The sequence below is a fragment of the Aulonocara sp. 'chitande type north' Nkhata Bay genome, linkage group LG5 (assembly GCF_057382095.1).
Source record: "Aulonocara sp. 'chitande type north' Nkhata Bay isolate Kocher_YH1m ecotype deep benthic linkage group LG5, A_spYH_male_GT1.1, whole genome shotgun sequence".
Classification (NCBI taxonomy): domain Eukaryota; kingdom Metazoa; phylum Chordata; class Actinopteri; order Cichliformes; family Cichlidae; genus Aulonocara; species Aulonocara sp. 'chitande type north' Nkhata Bay.
Window position 1 is genome coordinate 31,392,731 of NC_141348.1, and position 25,705 is coordinate 31,418,435.

General features: G+C 40.6%; 1 protein-coding gene across 2 annotated transcripts in view; it reads left to right on the top strand.

Annotated features, from left to right (window-relative positions):
- raly (RALY heterogeneous nuclear ribonucleoprotein) overlaps nucleotides 1-25,705 on the top strand; it is a 122,077-nt gene that overhangs the window by 87,458 nt on the left and 8,914 nt on the right. The window contains exons 5-7 of one of the 2 annotated variants that reach the window (XM_086293019.1): nucleotides 3,578-3,741; nucleotides 7,807-7,926; nucleotides 10,577-10,752. In XM_086293019.1, the coding sequence (XP_086149145.1) occupies nucleotides 3,578-3,741; nucleotides 7,807-7,926; nucleotides 10,577-10,752 (460 nt within the window). The remainder of the gene's footprint in view (nucleotides 1-3,577; nucleotides 3,742-7,806; nucleotides 7,927-10,576; nucleotides 10,753-25,705) is intronic. The other variant, XM_086293021.1, reaches the window with a different exon arrangement.

Consider the following 25,705-nt stretch of genomic DNA (forward strand, 5'->3'; position numbering starts at 1 on the left):
TTCCCCCATTCTTTTTACTGTATCTTATTTATTTTGAAACTCATGACCCTACATCACCTGAGCTGGGATCAAAGTTTATCCACCTCCTAAAGTATGATCTTTACAGTAAATCAGGGGATCAGGGACTTTTTCTGCTGGGGTTTGCGTGGCCCAGCAGAATAGCTTTGCTTTAATGGTGGTATTATGTTTTCATATTACACAATATGATTTACCATTTCATGGTTTTTATTAAGTTAGTGGAGGAAATCGCCATGCCATCTGGACAAATTATGTGCGATGACTATCAGCTCTTTGACTTTACAGTTTTATTGCTATCTGCAAAAATCTCAGTTTATCTAATATCTGAACAACTTCCAGGAGTGTGTAAATCTAGAAGTTATGGACTTTGTTTGGGCGTATTACTGAAAACAGACCAAAAAATGATGTTGCTTGTCCAAAAAGTTTCAAACTGCAGGCTTAGCAGGACATCCTGTGCAGGATAGCACATAATGTAGTAAAACCAAATGGAGGTCATTGTTCCCAGAGTGGTTGAATTAAATCACCATAATCCAGAAGGTTTCTAAAAAATGTCCTTATTTTTCATGACCCGAATTGAATAACCAACACATGACATGTTTTCTCCTGGGTGTAAATAAAGATTTTGATTTAAGCAGTTAACTTTTTAACTGTGCCCAAATATGTACTCTGACCTGAGGTTCCTGGAACCCTTTTTCAGACTTGGGACGTTAAATTGTAGTAGTTCATTGCTCTCCCACAAACAGAAGAAATGGCCACATTCTTACCATTTAAAGTAAATCAGTGTGTTACGCAGAATGGGATTATGTTGTTGAGATTGCATTATAGAAATCTGCATAGTTTTATAAATGTATTACTCTTTAAATTATTCATTCTTCTCAGCGTTTAATACATTAAACAAGCAACTGTTGAGTTCCTGCTTTTTATTCAGCTACAGAGATCATTAGAGCTGGCAGTCACATCTTTTGCTTTTAATCTCGGGTTCTTTGGGATGGGAGTAAAATAAATACAAATATATTTAAAAACAGTAAAATAAATGTATGTAATAGATTATTTATCTGTTTCTCCTAATCAATGCACTTAATAAGGGCTGGCCTTTTCCTCATTATAATTTGTAAAGCTGCTTAAGGTTGTGGACTACACCTGAACCCACAAAACGAGTTCAACATGGCCAGGGTTTCTTACCATTAGCTAGCGCAACAAAATTTAAAACCTCAGTAAGAGATGATGGCTCTCAAGCAGATATAGAAAATATGTAAATGTTTACCTTTTTATGCGATAAAAGACTCACTGGCTTTAAATAGCCTGTATTTGTACAGCGCTTTACTAGTCCCTAAGGACCCCAAAGCGCTTTACACATTCAGTCAGCCACCCATTCACACACACATTCACACATTGTAGCCACAGCCACGCTGGGGCGCACTGACAGAGGCGAGGCTGCCGGACACTGGCGCCACCGGGCCCTCTGACCACCACCAGTAGGCAACGGGTGAAGTGTCTTGCCCAAGGACACAACGACCGAGACTGTCCAAGCCGGAGCTCAAACCGGCAACCTTCCGATTACAAGGCGAACTCCCAACTCTTGAGCCACCATCGTCCATTTAACTGACATTCTGTCCCTACATTAGCCTGGTTGTTGCTAATCTTTGCCAAATAAATAACCAGTGGCAGATATTGCTAAATGAAGTTATTTCAAAACTATTTTACAATTCATAATTAAGAATCAACTTGTTTGGGCCGTCGTAATTCATTTCTGCTCCTCAGCTTATTCTGCTTATTCCAATTTGTTTAAAGACATTTGATGTTTATTGAATTGCCTCAGCAGTTTCACAGCATGAGCTCATGTTTCTTTTATTTGCAGCAACATGTTCAAACACAACTGAGATTTAAAATTGAAAATGTTTCAAAAGGTTTAATTTATTACAGATTTATGTTTGGCTGAACTGTAATGTAACCCAATTGTGTTACTTTGGCAACATAACTTTGCATATATTTTTTAAACTTGTGAAACATGAAGTTCATAAATTTATTTAAGCCATCAGCAGACTGTCATCAGGGTGTACCACAAGAAAATGAGGCTCATATGTTGGATTTCAAAAAAGACATTTTTCCTCTGGCTCTTTCTGTGGACTCTTTCATAAAATGATAAAATGATGCCTGCGTAAATTATTTTGCCTTGGAATTTCTAAACCACTTTTATTTAGATGTCATGCTCAATAAAACACAAATGCCAAGCTTTGAAATTACTAAAGGCTCAAAACATTACTAAATCACTGTGTTAAAGCCACAGGGGTAACAAACTACCAGAAGTTCCACAAAGAAAGATCAAAAATATTGTTTTTCCACAATAGTGATAAAGTCTTTTTTCAAAGTGTTTATCCTCATAAAATCCAAGTAAACCATTTGCAACAGATGTTTTTCCCAAAAGCTCTGCTGAGAAGTTACAAGGCTAATAGAATACCTTAATAGTTGTTGTTGATTCTTTGCTGAGCAGTTGCCAATGGAAGTACTAAAAAAGCCAGGAACCTAATAAATGTGGCCATTAAATCTTGGTGTTGTTTGGGTGATTTTTACGTATAGCTGTGAGCAGCACAGTCACAAAGCCAGACATTCTCAGCTTTACTGTCAGTTTTTGGGTTTTTTTTGCATAAATTATTTACTTGAATGTACTTTTTTTTCCCGCTTTTTTTTAAGCAAGTTTCCAGACACATCCATATATCCAATCTCACACTGCTTCAGTAAGGCTGTCGAGGTCAAGGCTCTGGGGAGGCCAGTCCATGACAGATGTTGTGTATTTTTCTATCCAGGTATACTTGTACTGTACTGCAGCGTATTTGGGATCATTGTCATATTAAAAATTGAAGCTGTTGTCAATCTAATGCTTCCCAGATGGTGGATACAAATATGATCATACTTTTCTGAATTTGTAATTCCATCAATTTTGACAAGCTTCCCCACACCACTAGGTGAAATGAAGCCATAAACCATGATAGAGCCTCCACTGCATTGTACAGATAGCTATCTGTCAGATAGTTTATTTTAGGCTCCCAGTACATTCTAAGGCAAATTTTTATTCATAAAGCACATTTAAAACAATAAATTTGACCAAAGTTCAGCACATGAAATAAAGGATACAAGATACAACACACACACACATACACCAATAAATATCTAAAAAAAAAAATCAAAAGAATATAAGCGATAATACAACATCTAAAGCTTCCATCTTCTTTTTTTATCTTCCACGTCCAGTTTTCTCAAATTTTTCCGTGACACTCAACACACAGTAGCGAGGTATCCCAGGTTTTATGCAAAATACTATTTTATGCTGTCAAACTGTTTCATCTTTGGCATTTTTCATAGATTCAGCTAAAGATAAATGTAGTTTTTTTTTAGCACAACGTCATTTTCAAAACATTGCCTCCTTATTTGACCTCTATTCTCCTATCTCAACATTTCCTCTTGTTTCCCTCCTTTTCAACCCTCCTTTCTATCTTTCTTTACTTTGATGCCCCTGCTTCCTTCTCATTCTTTCTGTCTCCCCTCACCTTCCTCTTCGCAGGTTGTTTGAGTACCGTGGCAGAGTGTCTCCTGTTCCACGTGTGGTGCCAGTCAAACGCCCGAGAGTGGCTGTACCCCTCGTACGACGGGTCAAGTCTCTGCCTGTCAAACTGCTGGCGTGTAACGCCTCCATCCTCCCAACCAGCAATGGCAACAAACAAAGATGTGAGTTTCAACGTGTACAAATGAACCATCAGCCAGTTTTGCTTTACAAGAAGCTGTTGTAAAGCATTGCAGTACCTACACCACATTAATCCACCATTAAAGTCTGATGTGTTGACTTTAGTTTGTCACTGTTTACTTTTCCAAGTAGAAGTAAAAATAAATATCAACATTTTAAGAAAGTAAATATGCACGTACATATATTGATATACAATTCTGTACATATAACTTGTTAAATTCTCAAATTGTCAGTGATATTGATTTTAGGAAAAACACACAGCTCTGTCACCAAACATTTTCCTTCTGACTACATATATTTCTTGCTTTTCTCTTATTCATTATCTCTTCTGGTTAAATTTCTAACCAGCTCCACCCTGTCTCAAACCTCCTCTTCATCTATCTTTCAAGCCCTGCTTTTACATGACATTGGAAGGCCAAAACATCAGGTTAATCCTTGTCTCTCTCTTGTTTTTTCTCTTGTTTTTTTTTCTTTCCTTTTTTTTACCAGTTGCCCATCACATGAATTGAAAGCATATTCAGATTCTAAACAAATTATGCAAAGGCCCTGTCAGCTCCCTGAATTTTTCAGTCTACGTAGAGCTCACAAAGCAATTTACATGTCACAGATTTAAGTGTCTTTCTGTGTATTCATTAAACTTACATTGCAAATTGTTTTAAAGAGAATAAACAAAAGCCTTTTTTAACTGCAGATTTTTTGGGGATATCAGAACAGGTTTTTTTGGCCTAATGCTCGCTGATATGAACTAAGTTTTGCTTGCAGTTACACAGGACATCCTTAAACAACTGGACCTATGGTCAACGGTATGACATTTTTATATTTCACATGATTTTAATTTGACTATTAATATTTAGTACCGCTATTACCGCTCGTTTTCATACTCCCATATAGAAAAAGCCATTCATGCTTTTATTTGCTTTGGAGACTACATCTACTACCTCTTTTCTGGGCTAAATATGAAAAAATTATCTTTCTTGCCTCCAATTCAGAATGAAGTTAGAATGAGTAGAATAACCAGTCCTGGCTTCTCTACAGTGTTCCTATGTACTGTATATTTTGGGATTTATTTTTGTTTTATTTTGCTGATGACTTTCGTAACTTATCTGGGTCTGGCCCCGAGCTACATAGGAGAAATGTTTGCAGCCTTAGAGCTTGAGCTGGGGGCTCTTCTGTCTGTTCCAAATCAAGACTTAAATCTAAAGATGATCCTGCTTCACCGTCAAGGGACCTCAGCTTTAACACAACCCACATGAGGACATAAGCATATTGAGTGTAATGAAATACACTATATAAATAAAATTGCCTTAATAAAACTTTTTTTTTTAACTTTTTTTACTTTTGAATATTTCTTTTTTAAAATTGTTAATAAAGGATAATTAAATAATTATCTAGTAACGGCCCAGCTTTTAGATTTGTATTTACATGATGTGTATTCTTTTCTTTAAAACAATAAATCTTGGTTTTCTTGCTTTTTTACTTTAGATTTGTGTATCCTGTTTTGCATTCTATGCATTAAGTAAGTAAATTTTTATTTATATAGCAGTTTTCAAGACAGAGATCATGAAGTGCTTCACGACAAAAAAGATACCAGAGCAGTAAAGCAGTTAATGTTAATCAAACTCCAAAAAGATGAGTTTTAGTTGTTTTAGTGAATACTTTAACCATTATTACTCACTTCCATAACAATTTAGCACATTTCATGTAATCTTTAAAGATTTTTTTGAAGAATTGAAGATTTTACCTTTCAAGCTGCGATAAGCTTTTGTGAAGAGGCATCTATGTATACGCCGAATAAGACCAAAATAATAATTTAAGCTCTATCAATCATTTCCAAAAACTAATACATGGAAAGGGGTTTTTTGGGGTTTTTTTAATATTAAAACTATCATAGACAAAGCATAAGCATGGTCACATCCATCACAGCGCTGCCTTGAAGATACTTCCCTCCAGCATGGAAATGGGAAACAGATGACATTTTAACAAACCTTGGATTAAGTTAGGAACTTAGTTGTAGATAGAAGTGATATGAACTTCAGCGACTTCTGTGTCCAAAGAACTTTACTAACCCCCCTGTTTTGTGAGGATAATAACACATAATGTTTTATTTTCAGTTCCGCCATGTTACAGTACCATGTTAGAATACCCAATTCTCGTGCAGCCTTAAGGGTTAGCGGGTTTATATGAGCAAAATGCTACAGGAAACTAATTAAATCAAATTCAAATTTCAGCAGGTCTTTGTCATAGAAAGGAATGGTACATCATTACCTTCGTGGTACAGTCATGAATTGGATCCAGAGTTGTTTTTTTGGTTCTGGTTCTTCTCACACAGCTGTCCAAAGAGGTGACACTCTCCAGAATTCAGCAGGCGCCAGGCGTGGGTTGAACAATGCGGATTAGCTGAATGTTGGCTTGAGCTGACGTCACAGTGTGTGGGCTGGGAGATATTAAAGGCAGATTCTGGGTCCCTTTTGTTTGAAGTCAAATAACTTGGTGATTCTGTATGCTGTAAAAAACAGATCTTCCCTAGAGGTCGTGATAAGTGGTAAAGAGAAACTAATGCCAAGTCACTGCAGCGATGTGTCGATTTATTACTAGCTTCTGGCAGACCTCTTATCTCAAGGTTTGTCTTTGTGTGTGAGGCTGTGTGTGTGTGTGTAAGATCACTGAAAGGTCATCAAAGGGTTCAGCTGTCTTATTTTTATGTCAAACAGAGATGCATCTTTTGGATTTTTGGATCTGTTCCATTGCCTTTGATATCTTTATTGTAGGAATAATAAAGGGAGCATTTTTCCAGACAAAGAGTCTGTCGAAATTCAAAGTTGAAAACAAAAATTTAATTGCCCTATAGGTTTAATAGGATTAAGAGGGTGAGGTTGTCACTACTACATTACAATAACAATAAACTTTGGCTGAGAGAACCAAATTGTCTGCATTTAACCTTATTCAGGGAGGCATGGCTCAGCAAGGTAATGCAAGCAAGGAAAGAAAAAATGATCTATTTATACAGTATTTTTCACAAACAAGAGTCACAAAGTGCTTTAAAAAAGAGGCACACAAAACTAGAATTTTAATACAATGTAATACAAATACAAATACAATGTAAAACTAAAAGAAAATTTGGACAACGGAGTAAAAGACCAGAAAAGAAGGACGGGGGCAGAAGTGAGGACACAAGAGGTACGCTGGTAGAGTTAAAGGGGGAAAATGGAAGGCTAAATAGAAATAGTATAAAACTTGAGTAGATTTCCTCACATTTCTATCTTCAAAACACAGACAAGCTTTCATCCATTTGATCAGAAAAATCTATTAAGTTTCAGAGAAATACATCAGAATACTTTGATTAAAGAAAAAGATGAAAAAGTTTAACATTTACTGAATAAGACTGTAATTCATCACTTTGATCCACAGCAGGATATTTGTCTGTAATGTCATAAAATCTGGCACAGATGCTCATGAATCCCAACACACGACTCCAGATGTTCTTGGTGATCCCCTGACTTTATCTCCGTTGCTGCTAACACATCAAGTTTTTGACTAGCACATGATGAAGATCAAAATATATTTACGGATTTCCATCAAAGCGATCAGAAGAGGGACCTGATGTAGCCAGGGCCATAACTTTGGAGACAGTGACACATTTCTTGTACAGTTTTGTCGTTGTACATCACCGCCATGGATTTTAAATCAAACGATCAGGATGTGATTAAAGTGCAGACGTCCAGCTTTCATTAAAGGAGCTTAGCAAAAGTTTTGTATTGCCTGCTTAGAAATATGAGATATGAGATCAAATCAAAGAGAATCTAAATGTTTAGGGGGGGGGGGGCACTTTTTTAAAGGAAAAAAGGCGCAAATGAAGCTTCAAAATAGGATCAAAAATGAAAGTCATGTTACTGTCATAAAAGGAAAAAAGATAATTTAAACAATAGAGAATGTTTAAAAGTGTGTGGATCCACTGCTTTCTTTGCAGGCTTATCAATCAGGACATGGACACTTACATCCCCTCTCACCTCCCTCCCCTCTGTCTATGTTTGTCTGTGTCTCTCTATCAGCAGTGAAAGGCACAGAGCTTCAGGCGATAAAGTCAGAGTTGACTCAGATTAAAGCCAACATCGAGGCTTTGCTGGGCAGACTGGAGCAGATCACAGAAGACCCACACATAGCTGCCACAGGTGACACCCCCACCCCACACACATACATACCTTACATTATAAATGAAATCATTCAAGGAATTGGAACTCTACAAAACCAGTGCACACTCTGATTATGCTAATCAGAGTTAAACAGTAGTAAAATAGTAATGGTCAACTAAACAAATACAAACAATTACCTCATTTTCAAGGGGCCTTGACTTTGTCCCTGCGATTTTGCACTAGCTGAGTAAAATCAGTCATTGAACTGTATAGGTCTTCCTTGAACCTTGGAAACCTTTATTTGTATCTGTTATTTTTCTTCTTTCTTTTGTGTCTTAGTGCAGCCTTTTCTCTTATATCAACATTGTTTCCACTTCACCTCCAAGCAAACTTGTTTCTTGTATAGAGCAAAGGGGGTCTAGCTGGTAAACAAATAGTATGCAGACTGGAGACAGCGAGCATGAGCCTTCTGATTTAAAATGAGTCTTATTTACTAACATACACATGGCGGTAAGACAAAAATTGGCCGGTGTGCACGTGTCATAAAACTGAGCAATTTTGCATGCAGACTCTTTTTTTTTTTCACATCATAAGAACATTTCCATACACATATTATATGAGGGGCCATTAAATTTAGTAATATTTGTGTGCTTACTGAGAAAGCTGCTCAAGATCACCAGTATCAAGGTTAGAGCACAGTTTGTTTGTTTGTTTGCTTTTTGGTGTTTCCAACCAACCTTGGAGTCTGTCCTCTTCAGGAATCAGAATTAGTAAAACAAATAAAAATATTTTCCTGGCAGCCACAGTTTGTGAAGGGAGCAATGGTGGAACTCAGATGTAATGGGACTTTTTCTACTTCCAGAGTAATCACAGCATTTGAATCGTTCCTCTTTTGCATAAAGCTTATGGTTAGGACTGGATCCCTCTAACTAACCCTCGCTTAGTTAAGCTTAAATAGGCCTAGATTACAGGGAGCTCCACACAACGCATGGCCCCAGTTTGTTTGTGTTTGTTTTCCTCACTCACCTCTTTCCACCTTCTCGTTTTTCTGCGTTTGGTCATTTTTCGTTTGTATTGTGAAGTGCTGTCCATTTCAGTTTTCCAGCGTTTGGCTGGATTTGAGTTGAGCGTATAGCCTTGTACACTTCAGAATTCATCTTGTTACTCCAATCATAAAATCTAGTGATTCACTTCCAGAAAACTGTATCCTCCATGCTTATGATCATGAGATGTTTTTTTCCCTTCTCCATACTTTTTTCTTCCCATGATTCTTGGTTTCATCTGTCCAAACATGTTTTTTTTGTTTGGTTTTGTCTCTGGGGTGTGAAGGCTTTTTCTTCTGCATAACCAGCAGTTTGCAGCTTGTTGTAAACCCTCTGTATTTAAAGCTGAATTCTCATTGGAGACAACAATGCCTTCACCCTCAAGACTGTTTTTGACTTGACTAGGTGTTGTGAAGGTTTTTTCTTAACCGAGGAAAGAGGAAAGGGAAAGAAAATTCTTTGATCATCCACTTCAGTTGTCTTCTGTGGTCTTTCAGGCTTTCTGGTCTCACTGAGCTGGCCAGTGAATTATTTCTCCTTTAAAATGTATCACATTGTTAATCTGGCCAAATGTAAAGTTTTTTGCTATCTTCCTGATAGTCCATTTTGTGTTTTCAGCCTAAGAATTGGCTCCTTCCCTGGCATCAACCTCTCCTTGGACTTCATATTGAGAATTTCAGTGGATAGCCAACAAACACAAGTTGAATGCTTTGAATCAACATCATGTGTTATTTTCAAATAACCTCACTAGGCCATGCATACAGTATAAATCAAAGCCTTATAAACGATTTTCTACTTCACCGCTCAACTAAACAAAGTAATGGTAAGTGTTGATAAAATAACCATCGGCCTTTATATTGGAAAAATTTAGAGAGAAAAAAACATGAACAAAGAATCGTTAAAAGGACCGAATTGGTCAAAAGGACTAATCACTGCAGTAAAAACTGTACCAAAATGTGATTACAATACTGACTATAAATAATAATAATAATAATAATAATAATAATAATAAAAAAAACGTAAGAAATGCAACGGCACAAGCAAGCAAGTCCAAGATGAGAAGAAATCAGAAACAGTTGACTTGTATCCGTACGAGGAGTCTGGGATGCAGCTTTAGAAACACAAAAATGTTAGTGTCTGTGTTGCCTGATTCCAGATTTCTGAATGGCAGCCCACCTTTGAAACTTTGCCAAACAATTCTGAAGCCTGCTTTTGCTCTTTTCCATAGATTCGGCCTATGCACAAGAGGAAAGTTGCTAAGGATGGCTGGAACCATAATCCATTTGTTTTAACAAGATTACTGATGCTTACTCACTTTCTGTACTTACATGAAGATGTCTCTTGATTTGATTTACTGCAAGAGGGGTAGTAACAATAGCACTTGCCTGACTAAGACCATTGAACTGTTATCCTGCAAAAAAGCAAAGCAAACAAAAATTACTCCTTCATTCTGGATTGAATTTCCATTCTTTCTTTATTATCCCATGAGGCCTATTTTCAAATCAGATTACCCCGTGAGGACGGCCGTGTTTTCTTTCCTCAAAGACATGGATCATCAGCATTTGTAAAATCTGATCTACAGTTTTCGCAGTTGCGACATGTCCATCTCACGTTTGGGTTTCTTGTGTGTGTTCGCGTTCATGCAGATTTGATCAATACAGAGGAGTGCAAGAGTGAGGAGGCATGGCAGGGAGGGGAGGAATCAAGTTCAGAGCTTGAAGATGAGGATGAGCAGAGACAGAACAGCGAAGCTGAAGAGGAGGAGGAAGATGAAGAAGAGGAGGAGGGAGAGCACACACAGGATGACACCCACAACCATATGGTGAGTTAATGTGACAAACAGTAGTGTGATCTGCGGTAACCTAAGTCGAGACTTCTTATTCACACAAAGATGATTTTAGTGCAGGATTCAACCATTTGAGCCCTAATTAGTTCATTTTCATCAACATAATTCAGTTATATTTAAACAGTATCAGTTTATAATAACAGTCATTACAAGATGCCTTATATATAGGTAAATATCCTACAATATTACAGACAGAACTGCAATCATCAGAGTATCTTCTATCATTTTCCCTGCATTACATGCATCTTATTATTTTACACTGATACTACATACATTTAGAGCTTCTGTTGGAACTGCAGGATTTTAAACACATTTAAACTGAATGACAAAAAAATAATAAATAGAACAAAATTACAGTCCATCCCACTATATATATGTATATATATATATATATATAGAGAGAGAGAGAGTCATGGGTGGTTTGGATTCATAGGAGTTGTTCAAGGAGAAAAGGAAGCACTGACCCTTTCCTTCTGTCTTATTATCTCATAGTCAGGCATACAGTGGCTTGCAAAAGTATTCGGCCCCCTTGAACTTTTACACATTTTGTCACATTACAGCCACAAACATGAATCAATTTTATTGGAATTCCACGTGAAAGACCAACACAAAGTGGTGTACACGTGAGAAGTGGAACGAAAATCATACATGATTCCAAACATTTTTTACAAATAAATAACTGCAAAGTGGGGTGTGCGTAATTATTCAATACTTTGTAGAACCACCTTTTGCTGCAATTACAGCTGCCAGTCTTTTGGTGTCTGTCTCTACCAGCTTTGCGCATCTAGAGACTGAAATCCTTGCCCATTCTTCTTTGCAAAACAGCTCCAGCTCAGTCAGATTAGATGGACAGCGCTTGTGAACAGCAGTTTTCAGATCTTGCTACAGATTCTCGATTGGACTTTGACTGGGCCATTCTAACACATGGATATGTTTTGTTTTAAACCATTCCATTGTTGCCCTGGCTTTATGTTTAGGGTCGTTGTCCTGCTGGAAGGTGAACCTCCACCCCAGTCTCAAGTCTTTTGTAGACTCCAAGAGGTTTTCTTCCAAGACTGCCCTGTATTTGGCTCCTTCCATCTTCCCATCAACTCTGACCAGCTTCCCTGTCCCTGCTGAAGAGAAGCACCCCCAGAGCATGATGCTGCCACCACCATATTTGACAGTGGGGATGGTGTGTTCAGAGTGATGTGCAGTGTTAGTTTTCCACCACACATAGCGTTTTGCATTTTGGTCTCAACTCCTATGTGCTCTGGTCTCATCTGACCAGAGCACCTTCTTCCACATGTTTGCTGTGTCCCCCACATGGCTTGTGGCAAACTGCAAACTTCTTATGGTTTTCTGTTAACAATGGCTTTCTTCTTGCCACTCTTCCATAAAGGCCAACTTTGTGCAGTGCACGACTAATAGTTGTCCTATGGTCAGATTCCCCCACCTGAGCTGTAGATCTCTGCAGCTCGTCCACAGTCACCATGGGCCTCTTGGCTGCATTTCTGATCAGCACTCTCCTTGTTTGGCCTGTGAGTTTAGGTGGACGGCCTTGTCTTGGTAGGTTTACAGTTGTGCCATACTCCTTCCATTTCTGAATGATTGCTTGAACAGTGCTCGGTGGGATGTTCAAGGCTTGGGAAATCTTTTTGTAGCCTAAGCCTCCTTTAAATTTCTCAATAACTTTATCCCTGACCTGTCTGGGACTTCATGGTGTTGTTGCTCCCAATATTCTCTTAGACAACCTCTGAGGCCGTCACAGAGCTGCTGTATTTGTACTGACATTAGATTACACACAGGTGCACTCTATTTAGTCATTAGCACTCATCAGGGAATGCCTATAGGCAACTGACTGCACTCAGATCAAAGGGGGCTGAATAATTACGCACACCCCACTTTGCAGTTACCGTATTTTCACGACCATAAGGCGCACTTAAAAGTCTTAGATTTTCTTCAAAAAGTACGGCGCGCCCTATAGCGCAGTGCGCCCTGTGTGTTGTAAGGAGGACGTAGTAGAGAACACCATGAGAACGCTAAAGGGTGAAGTGTGGGCGCAACCCTGAAAATGGCAAAGAGACACGCTTACGAAGCACAGTTTAAACTGAAGGCCATCAGCTACGCGGAGGAACATGGAAATCAAGCAGCGGCGAGAGAATTTAAGATTAACGAATCGATGGTTCGCAAATGGAGGAAGCTAGAAAACAAGCTCCGGCAGGTCAAGAAAACGCAGCTGAGTTTCCGCGGACATAAGGCGAGGTGGCCCGAGTTGGAGGAAAGACTCGAGCGGTGGATCATCGAGCAAAGAACGAGCGGGAGAAGCGTTTCGACGGTCACCATTCGGCTAAAAGCAGTTTCACTTTCACTTTTTATGAAACGGTGCCATTTTTCCATCCGGACCAGGACTACGGTAGCGCAGCAACTTCCAGCGGATTATAAGGAAAAGCTGGCCATCTTCCGCTCCTACTGCAGCAAACACATCGGCGACAAACACATCCAGCCCAGCCACATCACAAACATGGACGAGGTCCCGCTCACTTTTGACATCCCGGTGAGTCACACTGTGGAGAAGAAGGGGACCAGCACGGTAGCGATACGCACAACGGGGTATGAAAAGTCTTCTTTCACTGTTGTGTTTGGCTGCCATGCTAATGGACAGAAACTGCCGCCTATGGTGATTTTTAAGCGAAAGACTGCCTAAAGAGAAGTTTCCAGCAGGAATCATCATTAAGGCAAATGAAAAGGGCTGGATGGATGAGGAAATGATGAAAGAGTGGCTGAGGGAGGTGTATGTAAGGAGACCAGGTGGGTTTTTTTCCACGCATCACCATCGCTCTTAATCTGTGACTCTATGCGTGCCCATCTCACAGCCGATGTGAAAAAACTAGTGAAACAAATGAACTGTGAGCTTGCTGTCATTCCGGGAGGCCTGACAAAGGAACTCCAACCGCTGGACATCGGTGTGAACCGCCCGTTCAAAGTAAGGCTGCGAGTGGCCTGGGAGCGATGGATGACCGATGGGGACCACAGTTTCACCAAGAGTGGAAGGCAGCGCCGGGCGAGTTACGCCACAATTTGCCAATGGATTGTAGATGCTTGGGCTAACATGTCTGCTGGCACTGTTGTTCGAGCTTTCGCAAAAGCCGGCATCATTTCCGAGGAGCTGCACGGCACGGAAAGTGACTCTGACAGTGAAGAAAGTGAACCTGGCATGTTTGATGGAGATTTAGCGCAGCTGTTCAATTCAGACACAGAGGATGAGGACTTCCATGGGTTTGATGATAAAAATGTGAGTACCAAACTTCGTTTTGCTCCTGCTTTATTTTTAAATACGCACACTTGTATGCTTGTGTGTTGTTGATGATGACGATTACTGGTAATAAAAATGTGAGTAAGGTACCGAACTCAGGTTTGCTCCCGCTTTATTTTTAAATACGCATACGGTACTTGTATGCGCCCTATAATCCAGTGCGCCTTATGTGTGTGTTAAATACAGTAATGGCACACATAACTGAGACTGCGCCTTTTAGTACAGTGCGTCTTATGGTCATGAAAATACGGTATTTATTTGTAAAAAATGTTTGGAATCATGTATGATTTACGTTCCACTTCTCACGTGTACACCACTTTGTATTGGTCTTTCACGTGGAATTCCAATAAAATTGATTCATGTTTGTGGCTGTAATGTGACAAAATGTGTAAAAGTTCAAGGGGGCCAAATACTTTTGCAAGCTACTGTATGTAACAGGCAGCTGACAGAGCAAGCTGCAATCCAATACTCTCTCAGCCCATACACATCGCTTATGCTGCTTGTTAAGGACACGTTAGTGTAATTTCTCATTATGCACAGTAAAATCTTGTCAAAAGAAGTAGTATAAAAATGAACAAATGTCCAAACGAGGAACTCAGTGGAGTTTGTGGTATAAAATCCAAACCCAGAAGGCATCCTTGTGTCTAAAACTTTGTTTTTAATTATCTAGTTTTGTTTTGATTTTACTTTTCGTAGTCTACTCTTGTAGTTATGTTAAGGTACAAAAACTGAGAAAGGCTTAGGAAAAGGTCATTCTTTGAGTTAAAATATACCCTTTCTGAACTTTTACTGTGTCAGAAGGCAAACGTTTTTCACATGCAACAGACTTCTCCTACATTGTTTTTTTTTTTAACTTTAAAAGTGCTAGAACAGTGGCATCGTGAGTGGAAGAAATGTGTCCAAGGTCTCACTGTGTTGATTTAGGATGTAGAGGGGTTTCTGCTGCACTCTGTGAGATATGCTGAAAAATGTTATACCCGCAACATACTCGTTAAGTAATTCAGTGGGATCCCTATTATGCATCAGTATGTGACAACTGGACCAAAATGTATCTGATATACTATACTTATTCCAAAATGTAATGCCTTTTAAGCTGTGGAGCTTAAATGCTAGTAATTTCCCAAACATAATTTAGCTACAGATGACACAATTTGTAATAAAGAATAAGAAAAATCTATCATGTGAAATGCTAATTATATTCACGTTTTCAGTTCCTTATTTTGTCCTAAAATTTTCCATAATAACAAAAACTTGAACACATGTAATCAGTATTGTGTGTGTTTTGACTCTTGGTTGATATTCTGTTCTTTCTTTAATGTATTACGTTTGTGTTCCATTCAGTAAAAAAAAAAAAAAAACGATAAAAATGTACCAGCAAAGTCATACTTAAGAGTTTAGTTCATTATTGGATGAGCAAATTGCTAAGCCACAAAGATCTGTTTAAAGAAAAAAATTTAAAGTTCAGTATTTTTGTAGATTTGTGTTGCATTATTGTGATTCTCAATTGTGTACAATGAGGATTCGTGCAAAACATGGCAGACACATTCAGTTCCCATTTATCAAACAACTTTGAAATAACCTGGGGGTAGCTAATCATGTTTGGAACAAACAATTCAAGTCACTACCAGATTTTCAGTTCTAAAGATTGAGTGTTTTAAGACTCGGAGGCAAAATGTCTGAAATGCTTTGAAGAGGCAAGTCATAGTCAGTCTGGACTTCATCTAGTTCAACCAGATGAACTTACTGGAAATTACCAAACAAAAGCTTTGCACTAGTCATGTAAAATTCCATAAATGTCACTGAGAACTAGGCTTTTGATTCAGAAATAGTTTGATCAGATTCACTGGGAGCTCCGCTGAGTAAACTCACCCACCTCAACAAGTGTTGCTTTTGAACTCGCCAGTCCAGTCCAGTCCAGTAAATGAATGATGATATTAAGTTAAAGGGCCGATGGCATTTTAAAAGCATCTTAAATGTGACAGTGGTCAAAGTATATAAAAGGAGTCAGAAATAATATTAAAAAGATGGAAAATCTGAACAATGTGAAACTGTTTTCTCATAAGAGCGGAGGAAATTTGCAATTTGTGCAGGCTTAGGGCAAGAAGTTATGAAAATAACACATAGCACTGTTCAAATGTACACACACACTCATACACACAGCACAGTCTCTTGCGTGCCTTCGTAAATATACGAGTGACTGAAAACATCCATGGTTAACAACATAAATTTAAAGCTGTGGATTTGAATAAGCCCAGGTCCTTATAATGTTACATGGTTTAATCCCCAATTTCTGCAGCCTGCACTGACTATGTGTAGTTACACAGACATTACTGTATATTGTTGTATATGAGGGAAACAGTGTGGCACTCTATGCTATTTATTTTTCTGTCTTTCTTTTGATTTACCTGCACATTATCTACCACATCATAACATATATGACCAGCTGTAACTGTATATTTAGATTCATGTGTGGTTTTGGAGCCAGTATACAGACATGTTCCTCTACATGAGTACTGCTTTGGTGAGAACACAGTGTACAGTATATCTGTATAACATTATTCCAGGCATTTTCTTACACTTACCCAATTAAGGGTTACCTATCTCCAGTGTTGGGGAGTAACGGAATACATGTACCGCCGTTACGTATTTAGAATACAAAATATGAGTAACTGTATTCCGTTACAGTTACCGTTTAAAAAGGTGCTATTCAGAATACAGTTACTTTGTTGAAATAAATGGATTACACTGCGGTACTTTCCTGTTTCATTTTGTCGCGGGTCAGGACTGTTTGGGTTTTGTTTGACAGCTACGTTCTTTTGTTCCAGGCGGCAGCGTTACGGTTGCCATGGTTACAGGGCGACGCTCTCTCTCTCTGCGACTGTGTGTTTCCTGGGTGAGAGAGCGCCTTTTCGTTGTTGTTGTTGTTGTTGTGCTAAGCTAACAGGCAGAATGCTACAAGCATAGCTCTAAAGAATGTAGCATCATGTTCAGTGTAGTCCGTGCTGCTGGGAGAATGGACTGCCATACACGTTATGTGTCTGTGAGCGCTAGGAGGGAGAAAAAGGGGAGTGGAAAGGTACGAGCAGTCATCGAGCAAAAACGGGAGCTGGAAGCATGTAAATATAATAATAACCACTGCAGCCAAGAAGAGTGCCTGACGAGCCCAGTTGTAAGTAAGCTATTAAGACTCGACTGTACACTGTGTTCGTGTTTTCCTCCGAAAACAACAAGTTCCGTTGGAGCAGCTTTTCAACGCCTCTCTCTGTCTGTCGCAAGAAAAGTTGACCCACACAACAAAGTAGAGCTATTTTTCGGCTACCAGCCGACAGGGACCCCGCCGTATTATGCTGGGCTTACACTGTGCGATTTTTTCAGTCGCGCGATTCAGCTCCTGCTCAAACTGTACGATTGACTCGCAGGGGTTAGAAGTTCATAGGTCACGATGCAGGGTCTCACACTATACGGCCCGATGCTCTGATGCGACCTGAGTGCTCACACTGTGCGTCCATAAAAATGAAGGTTATAACAGAAATTCTGTCGCTCGCTCTCCCTCTCCGTCTTTCACTCACACAGACACACCACCACCATCAACTTTGCTAAATTGCTAATGAAAAACATTGGTCAGGCAGCTGTGATTGAGCAGCAGTGTCGATCCAACTATTTTCACGGTTGTTGTGGTCGTGATAATTTTGTGAGGCCACATCGAAAGGGCTCGGATGGTTCTACAGGTTGTGCCTCCATCGCTTGTGTCCAGATCACACGCTGCACTGCCGTGCTACGCCGTCTTTTTCGCTGACATTTGTGTTTGCGCGTGCGCAGTGTGGCAAACTGCGGTGACACCCTCACGACCAAGCGATTGATGATCGGGAGCTGGTCGTGAGGTGTCAATCGCTTCTCGTTACCCCACGTATACTACACGATGCACGACGCACGATGAAGGCCAAAATCGGGCCGATCGCCAAAACGATCGCACGACTCAAAAATCGGCTCAAAATGGGCCAAAAATCGCACAGTGTGAGCCCAGCATTAGTCAGAGGTCCCTTTACTACAGTTCGGAGTCGCGGACCTTCAGTAATAGTAATAAATCACACAGCAATAGTACATTCACGTTGTTGTAAAAAGCATGATAATATTGTAGCGGGTCAGGGCTGTTCGGGGTTCTGCTTGTACAGTTATGTTTTGTGTAAGCTGATACTAAACGGGGTGAGAGGCAGAGCGCCGCACACAAGGAACAGGACACCGTGGAACACAGACGAACAAGCAACAGGCAGGAGAACACACAGGGCTTAAATACACACAGCAGTAATCAGGGGATGAGAGACAGGAGGGCAACACACCTGGGAGAAATCAGAGCTGACGGGACAGGGGAAACATAATTTGAACACACTCACATGACACGGGGACCTTCAGAATAAAACAGGAAACTCAGACACAGAGAACCAGACAAGACACTGAACGAAACAGACAGATTCACAAACAGACAGTGTGACAGCATAGACAGACAGAACACAGGGACCAGGGCAGGCACAAAACAGAAACCTAACAAATGGCAAATCATAACAGAATACATACTCAGAATAAACAAAAGCATAAAGAAACACAAAACACAGAGTCGGCAGACTCAGGACCATGACAACGTAAGAGTTTAGTTTATTATTGAGCACTGAGCATCGGCTCCCCACAGGGCTGTGTGCTGAGCCCCCTCTTGTATTCTCTCTACACCCACGACTGCAGTTCGACCCACAACAACACTCTCGTCATCAAGTTTGCTGATGACACCACGGTAGTCGGACTCATCTCGAAGGGAGACGAGGCAGAGTACAGAGAGGAAGTCCTGAAGCTGGCAGCATGGTGTTCAGAAAACAACCTGGCACTGAACACTAAGAAAACTAAAGAGCTCATTGTTGACTTCAGGAGACACAGCACCGACTTGGCCCCCCTCTACATCAACGGGGAGTGTGTGGAGAGGGTCCACACTTTCCGGTTCCTTGGTGTCCTCATCTCTGCTGACATCTCCTGGACAGACAACATCTCAGCGGTCATCAAGAAGGCCCAACAGCGGCTGCACTTCCTGAGAGTCCTCAGGAAGTACAAGCTGAACTCCAACCTGCTGCTGACCTTCTACCGCTCCTCCATTGAGAGCCTGCTAACCTACTGCATCACGGTATGGTACGGCAGCTGCACCAAGGCGGATAGAGTGAGGCTTCAGAGTGTGGTCAAGACAGCACAGAAGATCATCGGCTGCCCTCTCCCCTCCCTGATGGACATCTATTCCTCCCGCTGCCTCACCAGAGCAGCAAACATTATCAAGGACAGCTCCCACCCTGGCTTCAACATGTTCAGCCTGCTTCCCTCAGGGAAGCGCTACAGGTGCATCAACACAAAAACCCACAGACTCAAAAACAGTTTCTTCCCCCAAAGCGATAACCACCCTGAACTCACACATGCACAGATAACACAGCCCCCCACTTCCCACTTCCTCTATGGACCATCACTGTGCAATACCAATTCTATGTGCAACAACTGAACTGTATATACATAACACTATTTATACCAATTCCATGTGCAGTAACTCAACTGTATATACATAACACCATTTATTACATATTACTTGCGGCTTGTATATTGTACATTTTATATATATATATGTTTTTCCCTATGTTAATACTGTCCATATGTACATAGCGCTGCAGAACTGTACCCCCCCCCCCCTCCCCCCCAGCATGTTTACACTGAGTAGGAGATGCTCTGTATCTCATTGTACAACTGTATAGTGACAATAAAGGCATTCTATTCTATTCTATTCTATTGGATAAACAAATTGCTAAGCCACAAAGATTTGTTTAAAGAAAAAAATTTAAAGTTCAGTATTTTTGTAGATTTGTGTTGCATTATTGTGATTCTCAATTGTGTACAATGAGGATTCGTGCAAAACATGGCAGACACATTCAGTTCCCATTTATCAAACAACTTTGAAATAACCTGGGGGTAGCTAATCATGTTTGGAACAAACAATTCAAGTCACTACCAGATTTTCAGTTCTAAAGATTGAGTGTTTTAAGACTCGGAGGCAAAATGTCTGAAATGCTTTGAAGAGGCAAGTCATAGTCAGTCTGGACTTCATCTAGTTCAACCAGATGAACTTACTGGAAATTACCAAACAAAAGCTTTGCACTAGTCATGTAAAATTCCATAAATGTCACTGAGAACTAGGCTTTTGATTCAGAAATAGTTTGATCAGATTCACTGGGAGCTCCGCTGAGTAAACTCACCCACCTCAACAAGTGTTGCTTTTGAACTCGCCAGTCCAGTCCAGTCCAGTAAATGAATGATGATATTAAGTTAAAGGGCCGATGGCATTTTAAAAGCATCTTAAATGTGACAGTGGTCAAAGTATATAAAAGGAGTCAGAAATAATATTAAAAAGATGGAAAATCTGAACAATGTGAAACTGTTTTCTCATAAGAGCGGAGGAAATTTGCAATTTGTGCAGGCTTAGGGCAAGAAGTTATGAAAATAACACATAGCACTGTTCAAATGTACACACACACTCATACACACAGCACAGTCTCTTGCGTGCCTTCGTAAATATACGAGTGACTGAAAACATCCATGGTTAACAACATAAATTTAAAGCTGTGGATTTGAATAAGCCCAGGTCCTTATAATGTTACATGGTTTAATCCCCAATTTCTGCAGCCTGCACTGACTATGTGTAGTTACACAGACATTACTGTATATTGTTGTATATGAGGGAAACAGTGTGGCACTCTATGCTATTTATTTTTCTGTCTTTCTTTTGATTTACCTGCACATTATCTACCACATCATAACATATATGACCAGCTGTAACTGTATATTTAGATTCATGTGTGGTTTTGGAGCCAGTATACAGACATGTTCCTCTACATGAGTACTGCTTTGGTGAGAACACAGTGTACAGTATATCTGTATAACATTATTCCAGGCATTTTCTTACACTTACCCAATTAAGGGTTACCTATCTCCAGTGTTGGGGAGTAACGGAATACATGTACCGCCGTTACGTATTTAGAATACAAAATATGAGTAACTGTATTCCGTTACAGTTACCGTTTAAAAAGGTGCTATTCAGAATACAGTTACTTTGTTGAAATAAATGGAATACACTGCGGTACTTTCCTGTTTCATTTTGTCGCGGGTCAGGACTGTTTGGGTTTTGTTTGACAGCTACGTTCTTTTGTTCCAGGCGGCAGCGTTACGGTTGCCATGGTTACAGGGCGACGCTCTCTCTCTCTGCGACTGTGTGTTTCCTGGGTGAGAGAGCGCCTTTTCGTTGTTGTTGTTGTTGTGCTAAGCTAACAGGCAGAATGCTACAAGCATAGCTCTAAAGAATGTAGCATCATGTTCAGTGTAGTCCGTGCTGCTGGGAGAATGGACTGCCATACACGTTATGTGTCTGTGAGCGCTAGGAGGGAGAAAAAGGGGAGTGGAAAGGTACGAGCAGTCATCGAGCAAAAACGGGAGCTGGAAGCATGTAAATATAATAATAACCACTGCAGCCAAGAAGAGTGCCTGACGAGCCCAGTTGTAAGTAAGCTATTAAGACTCGACTGTACACCGTGTTCGTGTTTTCCTCCGAAAACAACAAGTTCCGTTGGAGCAGCCTTTCAACGCCTCTCTCTGTCTGTCGCAAGAAAAGTTGACCCACACAACAAAGTAGAGCTATTTTTCGGCTACCAGCCGACAGGGACCCCGCCGTATTATGCTGGGCTTACACTGTGCGATTTTTTTCAGTCGCGCGATTCAGCTCCTGCTCAAACTGTACGATTGACTCGCAGGGGTTAGAAGTTCATAGGTCACGATGCAGGGTCTCACACTATACGGCCCGATGCTCTGATGCGACCTGAGTGCTCACACTGTGCGTCCATAAAAATGAAGGTTATAACAGAAATTCTGTCGCTCGCTCTCCCTCTCCGTCTTTCACTCACACAGACACACCACCACCATCAACTTTGCTAAATTGCTAATGAAAAACATTGGTCAGGCAGCTGTGATTGAGCAGCAGTGTCGATCCAACTATTTTCACGGTTGTTGTGGTCGTGATAATTTTGTGAGGCCACATCGAAAGGGCTCGGATGGTTCTACAGGTTGTGCCTCCATCGCTTGTGTCCAGATCACACGCTGCACTGCCGTGCTACGCCGTCTTTTTCGCTGACATTTGTGTTTGCGCGTGCGCAGTGTGGCAAACTGCGGTGACACCCTCACGACCAAGCGATTGATGATCGGGAGCTGGTCGTGAGGTGTCAATCGCTTCTCGTTACCCCACGTATACTACACGATGCACGACGCACGATGAAGGCCAAAATCGAGCCGATCGCCAAAACGATCGCACGACTCAAAAATCGGCTCAAAATGGGCCAAAAATCGCACAGTGTGAGCCCAGCATTAGTCAGAGGTCCCTTTACTACAGTTCGGAGTCGCGGACCTTCAGTAATAGTAATAAATCACACAGCAATAGTACATTCACATTGTTGTAAAAAGCATGATAATATTGTAGCGGGTCAGGGCTGTTCGGGGTTCTGCTTGTACAGTTATGTTTTGTGTAAGCTGATACTAAACGGGGGGAGAGGCAGAGCGCCGCACACAAGGAACAGGACACCGTGGAACACAGACGAACAAGCAACAGGCAGGAGAACACACAGGGCTTAAATACACACAGCAGTAATCAGGGGATGAGAGACAGGAGGGCAACACACCTGGGAGAAATCAGAGCTGACGGGACAGGGGAAACATAATTTGAACACACTCACATGACACGGGGACCTTCAGAATAAAACAGGAAACTCAGACACAGAGAACCAGACAAGACACTGAACGAAACAGACAGATTCACAAACAGACAGTGTGACAGCATAGACAGACAGAACACAGGGACCAGGGCAGGCACAAAACAGAAACCTAACAAATGGCAAATCATAACAGAATACATACTCAGAATAAACAAAAGCATAAAGAAACACAAAACACAGAGTCGGCAGACTCAGGACCATGACAACGTAAGAGTTTAGTTTATTATTGAGCACTGAGCATCGGCTCCCCACAGGGCTGTGTGCTGAGCCCCCTCTTGTATTCTCTCTACACCCACGACTGCAGTTCGACCCACAACAACACTCTCGTCATCAAGTTTGCTGATGACACCACGGTAGTCGGACTCATCTCGAAGGGAGACGAGGCAGAGTACAGAGAGGAAGTCCTGAAGCTGGCAGCATGGTGTTCAGAAAACAACCTGGCACTGAACACTAAGAAAACTAAAGAGCTCATTGTTGACTTCAGGAGACACAGCACCGACTTGGCCCCCCTCTACATCAACGGGGAGTGTGTGGAGAGGGTCCACACTTTCCGGTTCCTTGGTGTCCTCATCTCTGCTGACATCTCCTGGACAGACAACATCTCAGCGGTCATCAAGAAGGCCCAACAGCGGCTGCACTTCCTGAGAGTCCTCAGGAAGTACAAGCTGAACTCCAACCTGCTGCTGACCTTCTACCGCTCCTCCATTGAGAGCCTGCTAACCTACTGCATCACGGTATGGTACGGCAGCTGCACCAAGGCGGATAGAGTGAGGCTTCAGAGTGTGGTCAAGACAGCACAGAAGATCATCGGCTGCCCTCTCCCCTCCCTGATGGACATCTATTCCTCCCGCTGCCTCACCAGAGCAGCAAACATTATCAAGGACAGCTCCCACCCTGGCTTCAACATGTTCAGCCTGCTTCCCTCAGGGAAGCGCTACAGGTGCATCAACACAAAAACCCACAGACTCAAAAACAGTTTCTTCCCTCAAAGCGATAACCACCCTGAACTCACACATGCACAGATAACACAGCCCCCCACTTCCCACTTCCTCTATGGACCATCACTGTGCAATACCAATTCTATGTGCAACAACTGAACTGTATATACATAACACTATTTATACCAATTCCATGTGCAATAACTCAACTGTATATACATAACACTATTTATTACATATTACTTGCGGCTTGTATATTGTACATTTTATATATATATATGTTTTTCCCTATGTTAATACTGTCCATATGTACATAGCGCTGCAGAACTGTACCCCCCCCCCCTCCCCCCCAGCATGTTTACACTGAGTAGGAGATGCTCTGTATCTCATTGTACAACTGTATAGTGACAATAAAGGCATTCTATTCTATTCTATTCTATTGGATAAACAAATTGCTAAGCCACAAAGATTTGTTTAAAGAAAAAAATTTAAAGTTCAGTATTTTTGTAGATTTGTGTTGCATTATTGTGATTCTCAATTGTGTACAATGAGGATTCGTGCAAAACATGGCAGACACATTCAGTTCCCATTTATCAAACAACTTTGAAATAACCTGGGAGTAGCTAATCATGTTTGGAACAAACAATTCCAGTCACTACCAGATTTTCAGTTCTAAAGATTGAGTGTTTTAAGACTCGGAGGCAAAATGTCTGAAATGCTTTGAAGAGGCAAGTCATAGTCAGTCTGGACTTCATCTAGTTCAACCAGATGAACTTACTAGAAATTACCAAACAAAAGCTTTGCACTAGTCATGTAAAATTCCATAAATGTCACTGAGAACTAGGCTTTTGATTCAGAAATAGTTTGATCAGATTCACTGGGAGCTCCGCTGAGTAAACTCACCCACCTCAACAAGTGTTGCTTTTGAACTCGCCAGTCCAGTCCAGTAAATGAATGATCTACGGTAGGCCATTTTCTTACTTTAATCCATCGCAGTCTTGTAGTACCAATCCGGGTATTTTAACATCCCACACCAAAACTTTATTTATGACTTGTTTTCTGCTGAATTAACTTCTTTAGTGGAGTTTTACAAGTAAGTCTTCTGAAACAAATGAGTTTATTCAGCTGATATTAAGTTAAAGGGCCGATGGCATTTTAAAAGCATCTTAAATGTGACAGTGGTCAAAGTATATAAAAGGAGTCAGAAATAATATTAAAAAGATGGAAAATCTGAACAATGTGAAACTGTTTTCTCATAAGAGCGGAGGAAATTTGCAATTTGTGCAGGCTTAGGGCAAGAAGTTATGAAAATAACACATAGCACTGTTCAAATGTACACACACACTCATACACACAGCACAGTCTCTTGCGTGCCTTCGTAAATATACGAGTGACTGAAAACATCCATGGTTAACAACATAAATTTAAAGCTGTGGATTTGAATAAGCCCAGGTCCTTATAATGTTACATGGTTTAATCCCCAATTTCTGCAGCCTGCACTGACTATGTGTAGTTACACAGACATTACTGTATATTGTTGTATATGAGGGAAACAGTGTGGCACTCTATGCTATTTATTTTTCTGTCTTTCTTTTGATTTACCTGCACATTATCTACCACATCATAACATATATGACCAGCTGTAACTGTATATTTAGATTCATGTGTGGTTTTGGAGCCAGTATACAGACATGTTCCTCTACATGAGTACTGCTTTGGTGAGAACACAGTGTACAGTATATCTGTATAACATTATTCCAGGCATTTTCTTACACTTACCCAATTAAGGGTTACCTATCTCAACAGCCAAACGGGTACAACCATGGACAGGTCACCAATCTGTCACAGGGGTAACACATCGAGAG